Source organism: Carassius auratus, chromosome 30 (assembly GCF_003368295.1).
Source record: "Carassius auratus strain Wakin chromosome 30, ASM336829v1, whole genome shotgun sequence".
In the NCBI taxonomy this organism is placed as follows: domain Eukaryota; kingdom Metazoa; phylum Chordata; class Actinopteri; order Cypriniformes; family Cyprinidae; genus Carassius; species Carassius auratus.
The window spans coordinates 13,040,672-13,061,097 of record NC_039272.1 but is presented as its reverse complement, the minus strand read 5'-3'; the positions used below and the strand labels follow the sequence as shown (position 1 = coordinate 13,061,097).

Below are 20,426 nucleotides of genomic sequence, written 5' to 3'. Positions count from 1 at the left end.
AAGATACAGTTTATACAATAGCTGAACTGAATTTGCAGGATATATATATATATATATATATATATATATATATATATATATATATATATATATATATATATATATATATATATATATATATATATATTTAGGTTTTTTTTTTTTTTTTTTTTTTTTAATGCAAGCTACATAATTATTATCTTGATTACATGAAGTTGAACATTATACAGATGCCATGTTTGCTGTATTGTAACACCACAGCAGCTACACACATTTTATATAGGGCCAAAATTGAATGTGGAGAAATGATGATGATGATGATTAAAGCCATATACAGATTTTCAATGTATGACCATTTCTGTGTCTTACATCACATGGTATTTTACGTTTGAAAGTACACACGAATGTTGTGTCTGTCTACATTCAAACACTGTTTTGCTCATGTGCAGTACCTCTGCTCCCTCTATGCAGAGTATGCAGTTTGCGTAGGGCACCAACTCCAAGGGGGACGCCATCGCAGTTGCTATACATTTTACACTCAATATGTTATTATTGCATACTGTTTTATAATTTACTACAATATTGAGGTGCAGTTACTTGCCATGATTTGAAATAAGTAGTATAAATAGCAGAAAATCCTGCTTTTTATCATAGTATAAATAGTAATCCATTGCTATTTGCCCTTAGTGTATATATAGCCTCTATATACTATTTACACTTATATTTGCAAATAGCTGCTGCTGTTGATTTTTGATTCAATTTATTATTGTTTGTTTGGATAATATGTAATCTTTTCAAATATTTGTTTAATGCGTGTAATTTTAGTTATTTAGATTTTTTTTTGTGCTGTAGAGCTACAATTGTAATTTGTAAATAATACAATTTAATTAAAATTTATTAACTTTATGTTTAACTAAAGTTATATTTTGACCCCTATAGTATTTTTCTTCTTCTTCTTTTAATGAATTCTGTAATATTTTGAGGAAGGGGCACAACAATACATTTCCGCTTAGGGCTCCGATTAGGCCAGCAGCTCATGTGTTCTCGGCATATCACCATTTTAGTTATGTTTGTCAGTGCAAAGCAAAAGATGGCATGCAGTATGTTGTAAGGTTTTGGCAGTATTGGAAACATAATAAAATGCACCAACAACATTTACATTTGTTTGACAGAGTAACAGATGCATATGCATAAGTTTTTGCTAAACAGTTACATTTTAAGATTTTCATGGATTAACAAGTACTTCTTTTGTTAAATATAACAACAACAAAAAAAATAGTACACAATTCAACGCTCATTTTCATGACACTGATCATGACACGATATTTATAATGAAAATATTAAATGACTAAAATAAGAGAATTTAAATGTAATATTATATAAACAAAACAAATCAAATTCAAACTATTTTAATACACCAGTTTTGTTTGTTTTCCTTTACTCTTTCTAAATAAATGATAGTGATATTTCATGATTTGTCCTTTGAATACACACATTAACAACATAGAGCAGTATTTCCCAACCCTGGTCCTGGAGTTCCCCGAAAATAAAAAATTTGTCTCCGTAATCTTAAAAACTACTTTCATGTCTTGGTGCCGTTGGAAAACACCATTGTATAGGTTATTTTAGGGCAAGTTAAAGCATATAATAAACTCAACTGAAATGCATTAATCGGGCCATTGTGGAGAAGGTTTGTGAGTTGAAATTTCATCATCGAGATTTTGTCCGTGCAGATTCCTGCAAAATAAAAATGTAAATGGCTTCAAAATAATAAATGCAAGTTATATCAATATCATTTTAATAGATATAACAGTGTTATACAATTATTTGCATATTACTAATGGTCACATAAAAAGTTTACAATTGAAATATATTTTATGCTTCTAGTGTATTGATTATGTTGTATGCATTAAATTATGTGGACTCACCACCATCAAGTGTCCATTTTTGGCTCTGTAGACCATTGATTCACTGCTGCTCTTAAAATCAACAAAGCCCTCTTTGCCAGGCTGGATGTCAAACCTCACACTACAAAATGACAACAATTCAGTGTATGTAATGCATTCTTGTTAAATACAATAAATACTACCTTTCTGAGCAGAACTAAGTATCCAAGGCAATTCAGATAGAAATACTGTGCATGTCTCACCTCCCTTGAACAATTTTGATGAGCTTGTGGTTTTTTGTCACTATGCAGATTTTTGTCAATGTCTCAAATAGATAGCTGCACTGCAAGACCAGGTCCCCCTAAAACAGAATATTTAACAATCATGTATGTATACTGTATATTTCAATGTCAATCAATTCATGTTCAAATATATTTAAACATATACATAATACGTGTTGAACACGTTTTGTTTTTGTTTTTTGTTCTGAGGCATGTAAACAAAAGTTTTTCCAATTTACCATGTGACAGTAATTTCATACAGATACTCCCTGACAAAGATTTGTTCACCACCTACTTTTTGCTTTGTGTCATCACAGGTGACATGGAGAATCAGGAAGTTGTCACTTAAATCGCTGACAGACACCCCTGTACAAAATAAATATTGCTCATGTAAACATTTGTATAGTATTATATGGAACTGGAGTCAACTTGACTATTTTAGTAATGATATGTTACAAGAGGTTAAAAAAAGGTAAAACATAAATGTAAGACTACTAAAAAAATACCTAGTCCAAACTAAACAGAGTACTATATGAAGTGGCATGTTTACACCTTTGCCAACTGTTTTTAATGAAATAGGATCATTTCTAGTAGATATATTTAAGTAAAATGCCTGTGGAAATCTAAATTGATGACAAATTTCACACAATCATAGATGTTTACTTATTGGGCATTGAGATGTCACCTTTTAGTGAACTGTAATTCACCCTCTGTTTGATTTTGGCCTCTTCCACCAGATACGCAGCGGCCTGAGTGAAGATCAGTTGTCTGAAACGTGGCTGAAAGCCATTCCTGTCATACTTAATCACTGGAACACTGTACTGTGTAGAGTGAGATATCACATCAGTTTACCATGCCAATGATATAAACATCTGTCTGATAAATAAAACTCAGCCAGATCTACTGTACTCTTAGTTAAAAGAGCCCCCAAATTCCCCTAAGCATTCTTGCAACAGAAACAATAAGATACTTCTTTACATCCAATAAATGGATTCAAATGCTAATATATGCCTTGTGAAAGTATTCATTTGTTTCACGTTTTGTTGTTTCAGCCTTATGTCAAACTGCTTTAAATTACTTCATTTCCCCCCAAATTGATCTACAGACCATCCATTATAATGACAAAGCAAAAACAGAACTGTCACAACTTTTGTTTTTTTAAATACTAATTTAAATAAGCACATTGCGTAAGTACTCTAAGTATTCCTAGTACTTAGCTGAAGCATCTTCACAGCCTCAAGTATTTTTGGGTATGATGCAACAAGCTTTGCACATCAGCATTTAGCAATTATCTGCCATTCTTCACCTCACCTGTTCACCTCTCAAGTTCTGTCAGGTTGAATGGGGGCGGACACACATTTTCAGGTTTCTCCAGCCATATTTGATTAGGTTCAAGCCCAGGCTCTTCCTGGGCGACTCAAAGACATTCACATAGTTGTCTATAAGCCCCTTTTGCTGTGTGCTTAGAGTCATTGTCAAGTTGGAAGGTGAACCTTCTGCCCAATCTGAGGTTTAGAATGCTCTGGAATGGGTTTTCATTAAGGCTATCTCTATATTTGGGCTAACTGAGCTTTTCTTCTACTCTGATGTGTCCCTCAGTCCCTGCCACTGAAAAACAGCCCCACAGCATTAGGCTGTTACCAGCATATTTTACTTTTGGGATGGTACTCTGAAGGTGATGAACAGTGCCTGGTTTCCTTCAAACATGATGTTTGGAATTGAAGTTCATCAGATCACAGAATCTCGTTTCTCAGGGTCTTAGGTGCTTTTATTAAGAAATTTGCCTTTCCAAATCATACCCATTCAGTTGAATTTACCACAGGTTAACTTCACTCAAAGTGTGGTAACATTTACAAGCAAAATGAATGCTCCTGAGCTCAATTTCAACTGTCCCAGATAAATGGAATAAAATTGGAATGGAATAAGTTTTTTATGTTAATAAATTTGCAAAGATGTTAAAAACCTGTTATTTGCTTTGGCATTATGGTCTATGGAGTGTAGACTAATGTGGGGGGAAATAAAGTAATTTAAATTGAAAATGTTCACAAGGCACTGTATATGCATATGTATGTGTATATACCTATGTAAATTGCTTTTAGTTTCATGTACCTTAATGCCCTCAGGACAAATCAGCTGCAAGACTTTGAAGTTTATGTCTTTTTCACCTGAATAGACAAATTATGAACAAATTGCTATAATGTTTATTCATAAGGTATAACCTGGTCTTTGCATTTACACATTGAAATGTTTATGGCAACAGCGGCATAAAAAAAACATACTTATCCTAGTGTCAGCGAAGGGTTGGCATACGCTCTGAGGGTAGTTCTCTTTTCTGCCTTTGAAGATGTCACTGGTCAGTGCTTTAATTTGCAGCTGAAAATAGATTTTGTAACTGTAAATTCCAGCCAGTGAATAAAGTGTGAAAATAAACTTTCAGACATTTTTTTTACCTGCACCTTCTTCTGTGCATTGATCCCTCGAACATACTTCCGTACGAGGAGACGTGTGTGCAACTTACGCAAGAGCACTGAGGCCTATAAATGCATTTATTACAATATATATTTTCATTACAGTGAAAAAATCACTTTCAGCTAGAAGAAAAGGGAAAAGAAAACTTTGCATGGATATAATATATGGAATACCTCTTGCATTATGGGTGGAGGAGTTAGCCAGCTGGTTTTGTCCAATACTGATTTTGGCAGATTGTCTTTGAGTCGAGTGAGGTAGCTCTGTCTGACAAAGGCCAGATACTCAGAGTTGTCCATGCTGACAGGTTGATTCCTGTTCATGAAGCCCTTAATAAACCTGCAGGATGTTGAAAAAAGATGTCATAAAATATGTTGCATTTATATGCGACAAAAAACAAAAAATAAAGTAAAATTAGTAATATTGTAAAAAAAAAAAATAAAAAAAAAATATATATATATAAAAAAAAAAACTTACAGGAATAGCTCACCCAAAAACTAAAATTCTGTTGTCATTTACTCACCCTGAAGTTTTTCCATAACTGTTTGAATATCTTTCTTCAGTTGAACACAAAATAATATATTTTGAAGAATGTGGGCAACCACTTTGTGGGTAAATGAAAAATAAAACAAATTTAATTTTTGGGTGAACTATTCCTTATTTTTAAATGGAAACTGTAATACTTTTTGTTTTTTATTAAAATTATTTTATGAAGCGAAAGTAAAAAAATAAATAAAATTGAAATGGAAACCTTTTGTAACATTATAAATCTTTACTGTCACTCAATCACATGAATACATTAATATAGACAGACAGATGGATAGACAGATAGATAGATAGATAGATCACTTCTTGATGACTTTGACAGCCCAGGCTCTCCTTTCCCTTTCTTTTCTGGCCTGAAGGCCCCGCCAACATGTCTCAATCTTGGTAGCTGTTAAAAATGAATTAAGAGTGATGTTTTATGTATGGTTTTCGTAAGTATCTGTAGAATTTTAAACCACAAAAGAGCAATACCTGCTTCCCTCTGCCTTTGGTATTCTCCTTTCACCCTATAGCCTTTGTATTTGGCCTGGATTCTTGTCGCTGTAACAAAAGAGATTGGTGGCACCAACCAATCAGGTCAAAGCTGACATTGCAAGGATCATCACGAAGCCTTCAGGGAATGACGGTCTTCTTTTGTCAGATGTTACTGGGGCCTTACCTAATTCATGCTTGCAGATCTCAAACGCATCTTCAGTGGCAAAAAGAGTCCTGGGATGGCGAATGAAGATTTTTGTCCTTAGAAAAATTAGAAAAAGTTGAAAAAAAAAGTATTTCAGGAAACAGAAAACAGATATTTTTCTGTTCCTAGAAGAACAACACAGTATCATACAGTAGCAGTAGCCGGTATAGTTTGTACCTTCCCATCTTGTACTCGTCTGGTTTGTAGCCAAGGTGTTTGATGAGTCGCTGAACTCCCTCTGCTGGTGTCCCCTTCCAGTGTGGCCATGTGTCAGGACATAGAGCCTTATATCTGATAGATATAAGATAAGCTTCGAGGTTTCTCACATGTTTGCAGGTGTAAAGTAGTGAGAAGATAAGTTCAAAGCAACATTAACTGAATGCACATGCAAAGGCATGAAAGACATTTAAAGTTATAATGAAAACACACAATGCAAATGCACCTTTTCAGGAAGACCTCGTATCTTCTCCTATAAGCAAATCCAGCACGCCTGACTCTCAGGTGCTCCATTAACCCCAGGTACTTGACTTGATGTCTCACCATGACATCATCAAAGCGGTCTGAGGTTAGGCGAGTGAAAGAGAGGTCACTGGAGGTCACTTGTAAAACATCCAGCAGACAAAACCACTAACCAGAGGTGTGAAGTGAAAGGCTCACCTGGCTGCTTACTGTGGTTGGGTTTCAGACACCGCACATACCATGGATCCTTTGTCATGAGGATCTCAGTGAGGCCTGCAAGGCTGCTCTTAAACTGGGTGGCTACCTGTTAAAAAAAGACCTGGTCAAAAATGTATTTTTGATTCCTGTACATGAATAAAGTGCTGTCATAACTTAAATATAGGTTTTGCTCATAGGTTATCATCTATAATGACACTTAACTAAAACTATACTCAAACAGTCTGCAAATTAGTTTTCTCATAGCCTGAACATTTACATTAGGAATACATTATAGAGAGAAAGAGAGCGAGAGAAGTGTCTATTTAAACATCTTTCACTGTACCGTCTCAGGTCTTTTCTTGCCGTCAGGTTCAATGGTATGGAAGCAATGCTGTATAATACTGTTCTTAGACTGTCGCATGACCTTTAAGGAAAACAAAAAATTTTCCATTTATGTCTTTTATTGTTTTAGTTATGTCAGGCCAAGAGAGAATGCATGCTGTGGCGAAACGTCTTACCTCTTTAATGTTTCTGTACAGAAGATCATTATTTTTGTCAAGAAATCCTGACATGAGGAAACCACAGAGATCAAGATAAGGAACTGTTTTAAACAATTGTCTTTAGACTGTTTGCATTAAATGAAATTTACCAACAACTGAGTATGTAACTTCTCCGGCATAGTGTAGAAGTCGAAAATCCCCTCGTTCAAGCGTCTTGCGTGTTTTCTGGTCAGCCAATTTGTGCCTGAAATTTAGAAAATAAGTGAATACAATGCTTCGCAGCACTTCAAGTCTAGTTTGCATTTGAAGGTTTTAGCTGTTGTTGGGTAATTAAATGCATTGCCATAACATCTTTACAGGCTATTTTATGGCAGACGCAGAATAACAAACAATATAATAAATATAAACATTGGATAAAATAAAAAAATAACTCAATAATTTAAAAAAGCTTAAAAAAGCCTTAAAAAAGCCTGATAAAAATCATTGTCTCGTGACATTATAAATTGAGCAGACCAAAAACATGTTTTACAGACACATTAGTGCCACAGATATTGACATTTTGGTGGTTCTTTTCATTTCAATAGATGCCCATTGTCATGATTCTGCCCTCGTGTCCTTGATTTTTCCTAGTCTTGAGGCAGGATCATGACAGACCCGTGTTTTGTGTACAAGCGCATGGCCTTGTCTTTGGGCCATGTGCTTGTGTTGTCTCGTTCCCTTGCTCCGCCCCCCTTGTTAACCTAGTCGTGTCTTGATTGTCCCATCTGTGCCACCTGTCGTGTCTTGATTGTTTCCCCTATTTAGGTCTCCAAGTGTGCTCTGTCTTGCGTCGGTTCATTGAGATTTGTTCCCTAACATTTGTGTTTGTACCTTGTCTGAGATTATTCCACAGCTACGATTGTTCCTGAAGAAGTGTTTTGTATTACTGTGAGTGTTTATTTGTAGTTAGTGTTCAGTGTCTTTGTTTGCCTTGTTTATTGTGTTTTGTAGAATTATTTAGTGTTTACCCTAGCCCTTGTTTTCCCCCTCGTGGGTTTTTATTTTTCCCCTTTTTGTGAATAAACCTGTTTGTGTTGTAAATCCTGTCTGCACCTGAGTTCCTCCTTGCCAAGATCCTGACACCCATGAGTCTGTCTAGCTAGTATATTCACAACTTAGTCATGTCTGGATTTAAAACCTTGCAGGTTTTAGCTGAGGACTAGGATTTTAATATCAGTATTAATGGAAGCAACATGCATTCAGTATCTATAAAAAATAGCTCTTAATATTCTTAGGGATTTTCCTGCTCCGGGAGGGTCGCCTTCCTGCAGAGTTTGGCTCCAACACGCCAGCTTGGAAGTTTTAAGTGATTCTGAAAACCTTGAATTAGATGGTTTAATTAGTACTTTAGATAAACTCTGCTGGAAGGTGGTCGTTCAGGAACAGGATTGGACAGTCCACAAAAGCCTACAATGCCCATAAAAGAGTCATAAAATGAATAAAATCATCTAGTGATATGATAGCATTGAAATACCAGAATTAAGTCAGTTTGAAGTGAAAAGCTACCCACGTGACAAAATGAGGGTGACCGCACATCTTCTTCTCTAGCTTCTCCAGGAATGTAAAATCTGTGGCTTCTCCAGGACGCAAACATTCCTCATCCTTTAATTGCGGCACACAAGACATAAAGACTGTGACATAATCACGTCTTAATGTGCACGTCAGCTTGAATCAGTTCCACGTACCAGTATTGATATGATGCCTCTATGTTTCTCTTCCACCAGGTCACAGATGATCTTGTTGTTAAAGTATGGCACTGGCTCCCACTGAAAAATGTCAATATGGGAAAATATGCAAATACGCTAAAACACAAGGTGAGGCAAATCTGTGTCCCAAAGCATTTACATAAACTACTTTCTGTAAGTGTAACAAATGCTGTATGTATTGAAAATATTCACCTCGATTCCCTCCATCTCATACTCCTCCTGCTCTGATTTGAGGGTGAGCTGGATGAAAAGCTGCTGAAGCTTTTCATTGCAGAAGTTTATGCAGAACTGTTCAAAACTGAGGAGAAAAGCACCAGTAATCATGCATGTGGTAAATATCAATCCATCAAAAATATATCTATCTATTATCAATGTTGATAACAGTTGTGCTGCTTTATATTTTTGTGGAAACTGTGATGTACTTATTGATGAATAGAAAGTGGTATTTCAAACAGACATTTTCTGGAACATCATGTCTTTACTGTTAATTTACGATCAAATGAATGCATCCTTGTTAAACCTTACTGACCCCTTTTAAATGATAGATGGCCCATTTATTTGTGACTAGAGGGCTTGTTCTGACACTATATTGATAAAAAGGTTACAAATTGGTTTTGTTAACTCATTAACCCCTTTTAAGAGTTTTCTTGAAGGAAACTATTACAATAAATGTTTACAGTGAGTGTGTATGACTGGTCACCTGTTCACGTCAAACACTTCAAATCCATAGATGTCAAGCAGTCCAATCACCGTCTTTCTGGTTGAATCCTGCATCATACATATTATAAATAGATGGATAACTTAATGATTCGTCAACTAATTCCTGTATTTTATAAACCATTATAAAAACCAGCAGAATTTGTCAATTGCATGTAATCATGCATACCTTATTTGCCAACGATTCATTGATCTTATTAACAAGCCATGAGAATGTGCGTCCATAGATGGCTTTGGCTAGTGCATCTCTGGCATACTTTGCATGATCCGCGGTGAAAGGGCTTAGAACCTGAAAAGGATCAATACTACATAATCATGGATTTCTTAAGTCCAGGAAATGTACAAATAAATAAATAAAAAACCTTCCTTAATATTCCATCTCTAAAACAACTGTTTAAAATCATTTTGCATTTACATTCATTTATAATTTAATAATAACTCTGTATAGCAATGTGAATGTAAAACATGCTTTTTTTTGTGCAACAATTCATGTGTCTTAAAAGTCTCACCTCTTCTCCTTTGGCTTCAATCTTTCTGTGAGTTAAACCCTCCTGTAACATGTTTGAGGGGATGCCCAATAACTGACAAAAATAAATCATAAAGAAAGGAAAGAGAGATAAATGGTTTGCAAAAAAAAAACTAAGAGGTCAAAATTGGCATTACAGTTTAGACCGTAAAACTTCTAATGCATAATGAAAACCTGATAAAAGTGTTGGTGGAGAGTACCTTTGACAGCCAGTGTACTTCTGCACTGCTGTTTAATGTGGCATAACCATGGGCACTGGCCTCAAAATGAACATTGCCGAGATGAAGGACACTGGCAATAATTGCAAACAGATGCTAAAAAAGACCAAACATATTAAACAATGACTTCTCTTTCTAAAAAGCAGCCTTCTGGACAAAAAGTCCAATTAACATGCCCTAACTCCAATCAATCTGAGATTGATAACCTCTTACCTCTATATCCTTTTCACTAAACTCAATGATAGTAAGAGCTTTCTGTACGGTTTTCCAGTCACTCTTGTCATTGATGGAGCTCACTTTGGCACATTCTCCCTGTCCAGAAAATCAATTTTGAACAATAAAATGAATATGCTTTATGGCTCTGACATGTCTATGCATCTATCTGCGCTTCTCACCTGAATAAGATAGCGGTATTTCTGACAGTTTCGCTCCAGGCCAAGCCAGCGGAGAAGCTCATCCTCCCCTCCCTCAACTAACTGATAGAAGATGTGGAAGTTCCTTTCTCCATGATTTTGGTGGACCACCCTTGACTTCTCCAGTAAGTAGCTTAAGATGTGGCCACCAACTGCTGCACCCTGGAAGATAAAAGCATTTGTTTACATTCGTAATCAATGCTGCCCATTTTTCTACTTCTGTTTAAATTGGACTTTACCTGATGGTCAAACTGTATGTCCATGTACTTTCCAAATCGACTCGAGTTGTCATTTTTCAGGGTTTTGGCATTTCCAAAAGCCTGGAGATATAAAACACTCAGCATCAATATTATTTTACATGATACTTTGCAACACTTTGAGCATATGCATTCAGAATATAGCAACGTTTTCAATGGATCATTTCAGACAAAAAGCTTGTATTCTGACCTCCAGCACCGGATTGGAAAGAAGTAGCCGATCTCTCACATTGTCCAAGAGTCTAGTGCTGGGACAGCACACTGCATAAAACTGCAGGACTTTCTTAGAGGCCTCCGTCTTGCCTGCGCCACTTTCACCAGAAATGAGGATGAAGTGGTTGTTGGTTTCACTAATCATTGTCCGGTAAACATTGTCAGCAAGTGCAAAGCTGAGAGGTCAGAAAAATAACTCTTAAACTACATGTTTTAAAAAAAAAAAAACGTTTTATCAACATCAATGTTCTTTAAAAAATAAATATATGTATAAAGTATGTATACAGTGATCTTCAAAGGTTTTGGGTCAGTACCATTTTTTAATGTTTTTGAAATATTTTTAATGCTTAAAAAGTCTGAATTTATTAGAAAAATACAAAAAAAAACTGTAATATTCTGAAATATTATAATACTGACCCCAGACATTTGAACCTGTGTATAGGCAAGCCATGTACAGTCACCATTATTTATAAAGCTAAAGTAAAAAGCTTTTTACCATGAAGATTGTATGCAGACTTACATATGAGGAGGCAGCTCAAAAAAGTTGACCCCCATATAAATGTCCATTTGTTTCTTGGTATAGATACTCAACTCCTTATATGGATTAACTGACACCAAGAGGGTCCCAATGTAGGTCTAATAGAATAACAAAGATTTCAGAAAAAGTTAAAAGCCAGTATTTAGCCTCAACAAAGTACTGAGTTACAAATATGAACAATCTGGTCTAAAAGAAGGATCATAAGAAAATACAACTGTCTCAGCAGTTTCATTTAGGAGGTTGTTTATCCTTGTACGTTGCCCTTGATGACCTTAAATAGAAAATACCTCTGTGCTGAATCATCAGTTAAGTGAGTTTCCAGTCGCTGCAATAAAGCAAATTAGATGTATAGAGAACACTTTCACTTAGTAGACTAGCTGTGTGCATTGACCTGTGTTCAGCATGAGAGTCCACATTATTCTCTCCCCGTCTCAACAATGAAAGTAACTGTGATACTGGATATTGCATTGCCTGCAGTCTAATCTAAGAGGTCATATGAGTGGATGCAGGACTCACATATATGAGGTTCTCATTAAAACGTTTTCTGAGGTTGTCCATAAATGCTGTCTCACTGGTGTAGGCGTCCAGGAGAACAAAGTCCTGAATGCCCACCCGATCCCGAGCTGTCAAAGACCCCTCCATACCCTGCAGGATCCGCTGGCAGCGCTCCTCTAAACTCTGTTAATCACAGACACACAAAAGAAAGAAAGAAGTTGATCAGCATTAGAAGTTGCTTGAAAATATACACCTATTTGTTTTACTTCGATTATTTATATTCTTCAGGATAATTACTGCATAAAATCTTGCAATTGTATATGTTGAACAGTAATTGCTACAAATGAACAGAAATTACCGACTTTCTTTCACTCTGGCGTTTTTACATCACCTTACATCTAATAATATATCATTTCAGATGTGGCCTTGAACAAATCCTGTCAACAACATGTCATGAATCGTCTGAGCACAGCCTCTATCTAATCTAAAATGTTTTTCTGCACAATCTGTCAAAGGGACGTTCATCAATCAACACTGAGAATGGCAGGATCCACGCCGCTCTTGACAAACCGGAAGGATATTGTTTTCATGCATTGATAAAATCATATGTCCTCTGAAGTTGTGTTTTGAAAGAAGTACACGGCCCTAAATATCACTGTAAAAAAAAAAAAGTTTGTAATTTTTAAAGGAAGAAATAATTGTGGTTAGCTTACTGTACCTTCCACCACATTTGGTGAAAGATTTACAGTAAATAAGTATATATATATATATATATATATATATATATATATATATATATATATATATATATATATATATATATATATGGTTTTGAAACTAAATGTCTGTAAAAATGCTTTTACATTGCATAAATATGTACACAAATATATTAAGGCTAAATTGGTTTACTTATTCTTCTCTTTTTTTTACCAAAGAGAAGGATTTGTTAAAAAAAAAGTTAAGTTGCAGAAACACTGTGATTCTCAGTTTAACATATTATTCATTGTAGTCATTGTACTACTAAACTTTTTTATAAAAAGCTGAGGCACAGTTACGCAGTTGATTTGCTAAGAGACACAGCACAGTGAGCTGTATTACACCATTAGTTATATATTTTAACATTTGATCTAAAACATTCATATGAAAATTTGGGAGCCCTTACCTTCGACGCAGTGAGTGTTTCTCTGAGTACTGATGTGGGAACTGTGTGTGTGATCTTATCCAGTTTTGTAAAGAGCATCTGTGATTATTTCAAGTACAACAGGAAACGCTGTCATATCACACTCACCACGTCCACCATGGGAAGTCATTAATAAAAAGTTTGCGAAGGAAGCGGGGGTCTGTGTGTATGTGTGTGTCAAGAAACATCTGTCTGAAACAGAAATCATTCTGGATTTATTGTCTAGCATCCTGAAAAGCTCAGCTCAGCGTAGGTTTGTCCTATCTTGGTTCCCTTAAACCTGAGGGCAGATCTATTTCTATCCGAGATTACACGGTTCCGTTCCTGTCATGGGATGGTATTTGGGGCAAGGTCATGCGAAAACTCTCATACAAAAAGGAACTATTCCTGTCTGCTGCTACCGATGTTTGATTTACCTCCAAGAACAGATGGAACACACACTCCTTCTCTCTTTCTTCCTCACACACACAAACATGATTAATAAAATCTTATTTCAAAAGGCACACCATCTGAAACCACATGAGTACAGTAAATTCACAATTCATTAGAAAATACATCCTTTTCGGAATTTTCCAGTTGTGATTACTTGTAAAGCCATACTGTTTCATATTTGATACATAGAAACATTTCTAAATCACCATTGTACTGTTTTGCATTATATGTTTTTCCCTTCACAATAAGAAACAGAGCTTTGATCATAAAACAGGCTACTTAAAACTTTAAATATCACTTTGAGACATATTAATGGGAGATATAGAGTGACAACTTATTTACATGCACTTGAAGTAGTCTGCTAGACTGTTTTAAATATCTCATTTATTTACAATCATATTACAATTTAGTTACCAAAATTTCATTTTACTTTTTGGCCATATAGATATCAGCAAATGTACCAAATGTCACATTTTTGCTCAGTCTGGGTCTATGATTAAAACAGAGGATGTTATCCTACATCATATATGATTCATGCATCATATATGTACAAATGAATCAAATATAATTTTAAATAAAACCACAACTTTCATTTATTTAATATTTTGTAAGTGTTCACCAAACTTTTTAGTAAAAAAATAACAAATATATTTTTATGATTATTTCATAAGTCAGGCTTCAGATGGTTAAACAGTTAACATTACTAAAATAAAAGGCACTAAGTTAGCTGCCAGTCATTTGTGTACCACAAAAGCGGAAATGCTCTGAAAGATAAAGCTGGCATCACACTTGAGTCCTGTCTATCACTTAAACCAGAACCAAGAGGGGAAGCCATGCCTCTGGCAGTCTGTCAATGTTCTTCTCTCATTACACACAGCATGTCATGTAGTGCATCCCTTTAAAAGACAATCATGATCTTAACTTTAAACTTAGCTTTTTTAACTTTACCATTACTTGATTGCAATCTGCATCTGAATATTTATATAAAACTGCAAAAACTATAAAATTACAATATAACATAATATATAAAATAATGAATATAATAATATATACACATAAATATTATATATACTATTCTTGCTACCATTGTGTGTAGTTAAGAATGATAAGATTTATATATATATATATATATATATATATATATATATATATATATATATATATATATATATATATATATATATATATATTTAAAACTGATCAGGTCTGAATTGGAAAAAATGAAAAGTTAATTTACAGGATGACTTAGATTTCCACTTCGGTGTCACTGTTATTAGATACATCCTGCTGTATTTCCAAGTGAGTCACTGAGACATTAAAGCTGATTTTAATGGAGAAGGAAAGCCTATCTGGCTAACTGACCATCATCTGAGAGGCCATTCTATTGTCCCAAAACTCCAGTATGTCACTGGATCCCAGTGCTCAGCTCACAGTATGGCTTGAGACTTCGGAAAGAGCTAGAGCTCATCATTGGTCACTGGCCCACATTCTTCTATAACAGCCACTACACAAAAACATGAAACATTTTGCTGCTTAAAGTCTAAATCTGAATTTGAACATTTTTTTCTTTTTTGGAAGACTATTAATGACAACTCAATTTTTCCTTAAAACAATGTTTTTTACTTTTTTCCAAAATGGAAATAATAAAAGAATACAGTAAAATCTCCCAGTCATTTTGTAGTAATTTTTATATATATATTATTAATTTATATATTTACAATATTAATTTCATAAAATATAATAAATCAAATTTTTTTAAGAAGAGGAACTTACATAATAATAATAATAATAATAAATTATATAATTATATATATATATATATATATATATGTAACTGAACTAATGTAGTAAAATTGAAATACTCATGAGCTGTGATAATTTTTTTGTATAAATATATATATATATATATATATATATATATATATATATATATATATATATATATATATATATATATATATATATATATATATATATATCCACACACCAGGCTAAATAAAACAAAAAAATGAACACAGCTCATGAGTATTTAAATTTTAATACATTACTTCAGCAGCTTTCTCCACAGACAAAAGTATATGAAATATTCCTGAATTACCTCAGCATCCATTGCTTTTTCCAAAAGAGATGAAGTTTAGCTCAGGAGTTTAAAGGGCCTTTAGTGCCCAGTTTGCCACAGCATGATGGAAACTCAGGCCAGCAAAAGACACATCTAGACTGATCCACTTCACATTCGGTTCTGATCAACTCGCTTTTTCTTTCTCACCCTTCTTCTCTATCACACATCCTTCCATCTCTTGTTCTCATGAATTTATTTCTGTTTAAGCACCCCTACTAAACTCAGCTCACGGTCTGCTCCAAGATGCTGAATGATTCATGGAGGGGCGGCAAGAGAGGATCTCATTCAGCGCCTCTCCTTAGAGGCCACTGCCCCACCATGTGTAACACAAGGCTGTGGAAACCTGAGCTAAAACCCTGCTTCCTCCCCTCCTACCTGTCTTCTTCTGCACAAAATTACATTGTTGGAGTCTAGTTACTGATCTTTGATTAGATGGATCTGTTTTCTGCTAATTACTACCCACTCACCAACACAAGGCCCATGGCTCATAGCCCATTTGGTGTAAAATTGCCTCTATTTCATTTTTACAAACTGATGGATGTGTAATCACTCTGACTGCTGGGACAGTCAGTTGAGGCTCTGATGGAACCTCATTACTGTAAAGGTGTGTAAGTACTAGCCTTCCTTAGGCAATGTTTAGGTTCAGATGCCCCACTCATCACTCATGTAATTAGTTTCAAATTTCATGTCTTGAGATGTACATTTTCATTCATCAGCTGACTCTAAATGAAATCAGGTAATGGTCAATGTCACTGTGTAAACACTATTAGCTGGGGTCTCATTTATAAAACTCTCCGTAGATTTCATCCTAAAAGTGTACATAGGCACACAAGCTAGATTTTGAGTACTGTCAAAAGTTTTCAGATTTATAAAACCATGCATACCTGCACAAAAATTACTTAGAGGATATAGTGCAAAATTACCATATATGGAGCTTACAACACCTAGTTTTATTATGCATAACCTCATCTGCACATTATTTCTATGCATATTCCCATCTACATGACACCTTGTTTAACACTGTCGAAGGTAGTAAGGACAGATGATATATGGACTATAAATGCCATTTGTGCCATACACATTAATTTTTATTGCTAAAAATCATCTGGTATCCTTGTTTTATAATAAATATATTAAAATAACCATAAAAAATGTTTAAAATAGTCATCAGAATAATAATTTAGAGTTGATCTCATTCATTTCCACTGGCCCAATAATATTTCAACTGTTTTAAAAAATTCTAATTAAATTAAGTTAATGCCATTTTGCTGATAAGATGAACATCTTTAAGCTATTTTGTGGAAAAATATAGGCCTATGTTTATTGTAGTGCGTGTCATTTACAAATTATTTTAAAAACATGAAAATCTTACCGTTTTCTCCAAGTATATCCTTCAAATAAAGTGGAATTTTTCATAATATTGTAGAGATGTCTTCACAAGACATCAACACCATGCAGGGCCGTATTAAGACAGTGTGGTATTCAGACATAATTAAGGTGATTTCTCAAATGTAATTTATTAACTTTTCCCTGTATTTTCGGACTATAAGTCGCACCTAAGTATAAGTCACATCTGTCCAAAAATACGTCATGACAAGGAAAAAAACATAAGTCGCACTGGACTATAAGTCGCATTTATTTAGAACCAAGAACCAAGAGAAAACATTACCGTCTACAGCCGCGAGAGGGCGCTCTATGTGTTCAGTGGTAGACTACAGGAGCACTGAGCAGCATAGAGCGCCCTATCGCGGCCGGAGATGATAATGTTTTAAATGGTAAACAGGGATCGCTTCTGTGTCATTGTCGTCCTGAGCTCATTCTTCACTCGTTTTAAAAAAAACTTTCGATCCCTGGAACATTTTGAATTTAAGCTAAACGTCTAGCGTCCTTGTCTGTCTTTAACTTTCTTTTTGCAAAACCACTCAATTGAAGTCTGTCCATTTTTATTCATTTTCTGTAGCTGTTAAAAAAATTACACATTTGCGCGTACTTGTTGTGGACCAACTGTAAGACTTGTAAGACTTGTATTTGTATTTATATACATATACATATAAACTACAAACTATCGCTATCTAAAAACAATGTCGCAAGTAGGACATAAATTGTACTTTAATCTCTACAGAACGTTTCCGATCAAGTCAAATTAATTCACCTTTATCTCTATAGTGCTTTATACAGTACAGTTTATTTCAAAGATAATGAATAATAAAAATATTACAATATTATATAAATAAATAACATAATTTGTTGGAAGAGACTATTTACATTAACTCCGCCCACCAATGCTGCGATAAACAGCACTGGAAAAGATGTCCATTTATTTCTAATATCAGTAGCGGAGTGTGTAAAAGATGTGATGAAAGATTTTGACACAAGTGACCCGAGTTCAAGGCCACCCTTTACTTAGAATACTTTTTGTACATGAAGAAAACAAAAATAACAAATTTATTCAACAATTCCGAATGGAGGAATGAAAGGAGATTAACTGAGCTTTTACAGGTTTGGAATGATATGGGGGTAAGTGATTAATGACAAAATTTTCATTTTGGGGTGGAGTAACCCTTTAAAGGGATAGTACGCTACATGCTGCTGACTGTAATTGAAGGGATAGTTCACCCTAAAATTTAATTTCTGTCATTGTTTATTCTCTTACATTTTGTCCCAAAACTATATTAATTTCTTTCTTGTGCTGCACACAAAAGAAGATATTTGGAAGAATCTAGATAACCAAACAGTTGCTGGTCCACACTGAATTTGATAGTAGGGGGAAAATACTGTTTGGTTTTTCATATTCTTTCAAAATATAGTTTAAAGTATGTTTAGCAAAAAAAGACAGAAATAAGTAAAATAAATAAATAGAGCCCTATTTTGGTTATTTTTAATTTATTATTATTATTATTATTATTATTATTATTATTATTATTATGATTATTATGATTATTATTATTTTATTTAGTTTTTTTTTTTTTTTTTTTTTTTGGCAATATAGCACCTCCGAACACACCTAACATTACCTGCTGTTTCAAAAAATGTTTTCTAGTCATCAAACATTGGGTAGACCAACAGATAGTCCCGCCTCAAAACTCACATCATTGGTTGAACTTAGTTTGTTGTATGTGAAACGTTGCTGTATTTGGAAGAAATGGTACCACAGTTTGCTATTTTAAAACTATTTTGTTCGGAGTTTTATGAAAGACTAATCCAAAATCTTCGCCGGAGACAGGATTCCAAAGGTAAACTAACTCCCACAATCGTGTCCTACACATGGCTATAAAAATAAATTCTGAAATGCACATGGTGTAACTGTAAAATGATTCGCACAGCTCGAGATCGGAAATTCCGCAGCAGCACAAAATGGCCATGTTAATATTCATAGCCCTAATTAGTGTCCCCGACTACACCTTTGACCTAATTTATACGTTAGTGGTGCAAGGCGATACAGTGGTGAAACAGATGCTCTCTTGTAACTAAACACAACACACTTCAGATAAAAAAGGAACTAAACTGACCGTGATGGGGTAGACCCTCAAAGATAACATGTTGTTGTTATGTTTTATTAGACCATCATATAAACATTGGAAGAAATTATTTAGTTGCCAATAATGATATTGCCTCCAACTGTACGTTTGTATTTTACATTTGTAATTTTCAAGTGAAAATTGTAAACATGTATGCCATGCTGTGTTCAGCAATTATAAAAAAGTATATTAGTTTGTCAGGATAGATAGATAGATAGATAGATAGATAGATAGATAGACTAATACAATTTTGATTATCCATTACCGAACAAATAATTATGTATGACTCATCTAATATAGGTTAAGGTCAACAGTCCAGTGTCAAGAAATAAGCATCAAACTCTCTCCAGAGCAAAAGCGCTGCTATACACAGTTGGTGCATCTTACCTTAGAGTTCAGGCAGTACATATTTTGATGAGAGCAAGACAAAATTTGCGTCCTGTTTGGTTTGTTTGAATTGAAAGTCCCGAGAGAGAATGGGGCAGTGCCAGTGGTGCAGAGAGGTGTAGCGCACTGTATGTGCGATGGTGTCCAGCGTTAGAAAATAAAAGGTCCAAGAAGAGTTGAAGTGGGACACAGCTTATTATGGCTGCATCACCTGGATTTATGGACATCCCACTATATGAAACATGCTCTACATGGGCTGTCGTAGTGTCCTATTTTTCTTTTCTTTTTTCTTTCTTTTTTTTAGTTTGCGATTGGCCTCATTCCCAAATGCTCAAGGCAGACTACACAGGATTGTGATCTTAATATACAGTGTGATTTGTTTTTAAATGTAATCGTATTTATTTATGTTTGTAAAAGTCGAATGAAGTAACTCAAAATCATTATTGCGGTGTCATTTTAAACCTATTTATAGAACCTGTTAATGTCAAGATAATATTAATGTACATCAGAATTACTAACTGTACATTTTGGGCAATACTTGAGGGTTGTACTTAATAATATATTAATTCTCATTTTTGCTGTGTTTAATATCTAACAGTAGTATTAACCTTTTTAAAGGTATTAATGTTGTGAGTTTTTAACCTATAGCTATAAAATGATCAAACAACCCTTTT

General features: G+C 34.5%; 1 protein-coding gene across 2 annotated transcripts; it reads right to left on the bottom strand.

The window, feature by feature from the left end:
- Positions 1-163: 163 nt before the first annotated feature.
- myo1hb (myosin IHb) lies at positions 164-20,302 on the bottom strand. 2 transcript variants are annotated; one of them, XM_026211470.1, is made up of 32 exons: positions 19,753-20,302; positions 12,138-12,299; positions 11,604-11,719; positions 11,061-11,259; positions 10,853-10,933; positions 10,596-10,775; positions 10,414-10,512; positions 10,183-10,296; positions 9,966-10,037; positions 9,626-9,745; positions 9,440-9,507; positions 8,932-9,037; positions 8,719-8,799; positions 8,544-8,635; positions 7,144-7,238; positions 7,013-7,059; positions 6,838-6,918; positions 6,495-6,600; positions 6,280-6,397; positions 6,015-6,128; positions 5,817-5,893; positions 5,630-5,698; positions 5,462-5,546; positions 4,789-4,951; positions 4,597-4,680; positions 4,426-4,519; positions 4,256-4,311; positions 2,832-2,967; positions 2,442-2,512; positions 2,129-2,226; positions 1,908-2,007; positions 164-1,716 (listed from the first exon to the last, which is right to left on the bottom strand). In XM_026211470.1, exons 1-32 carry the CDS (start codon positions 19,771-19,773, stop codon positions 1,690-1,692), a joined length of 3,132 nt encoding a protein of 1,043 aa, XP_026067255.1. In that variant the 5' UTR covers positions 19,774-20,302; the 3' UTR covers positions 164-1,689. The 2 variants fall into 2 exon arrangements, with proteins under 2 accessions (XP_026067255.1, XP_026067256.1); XM_026211471.1 differs by lacking the exon at positions 19,753-20,302 and adding an exon at positions 13,279-13,339.
- Positions 20,303-20,426: the final 124 nt, after the last annotated feature.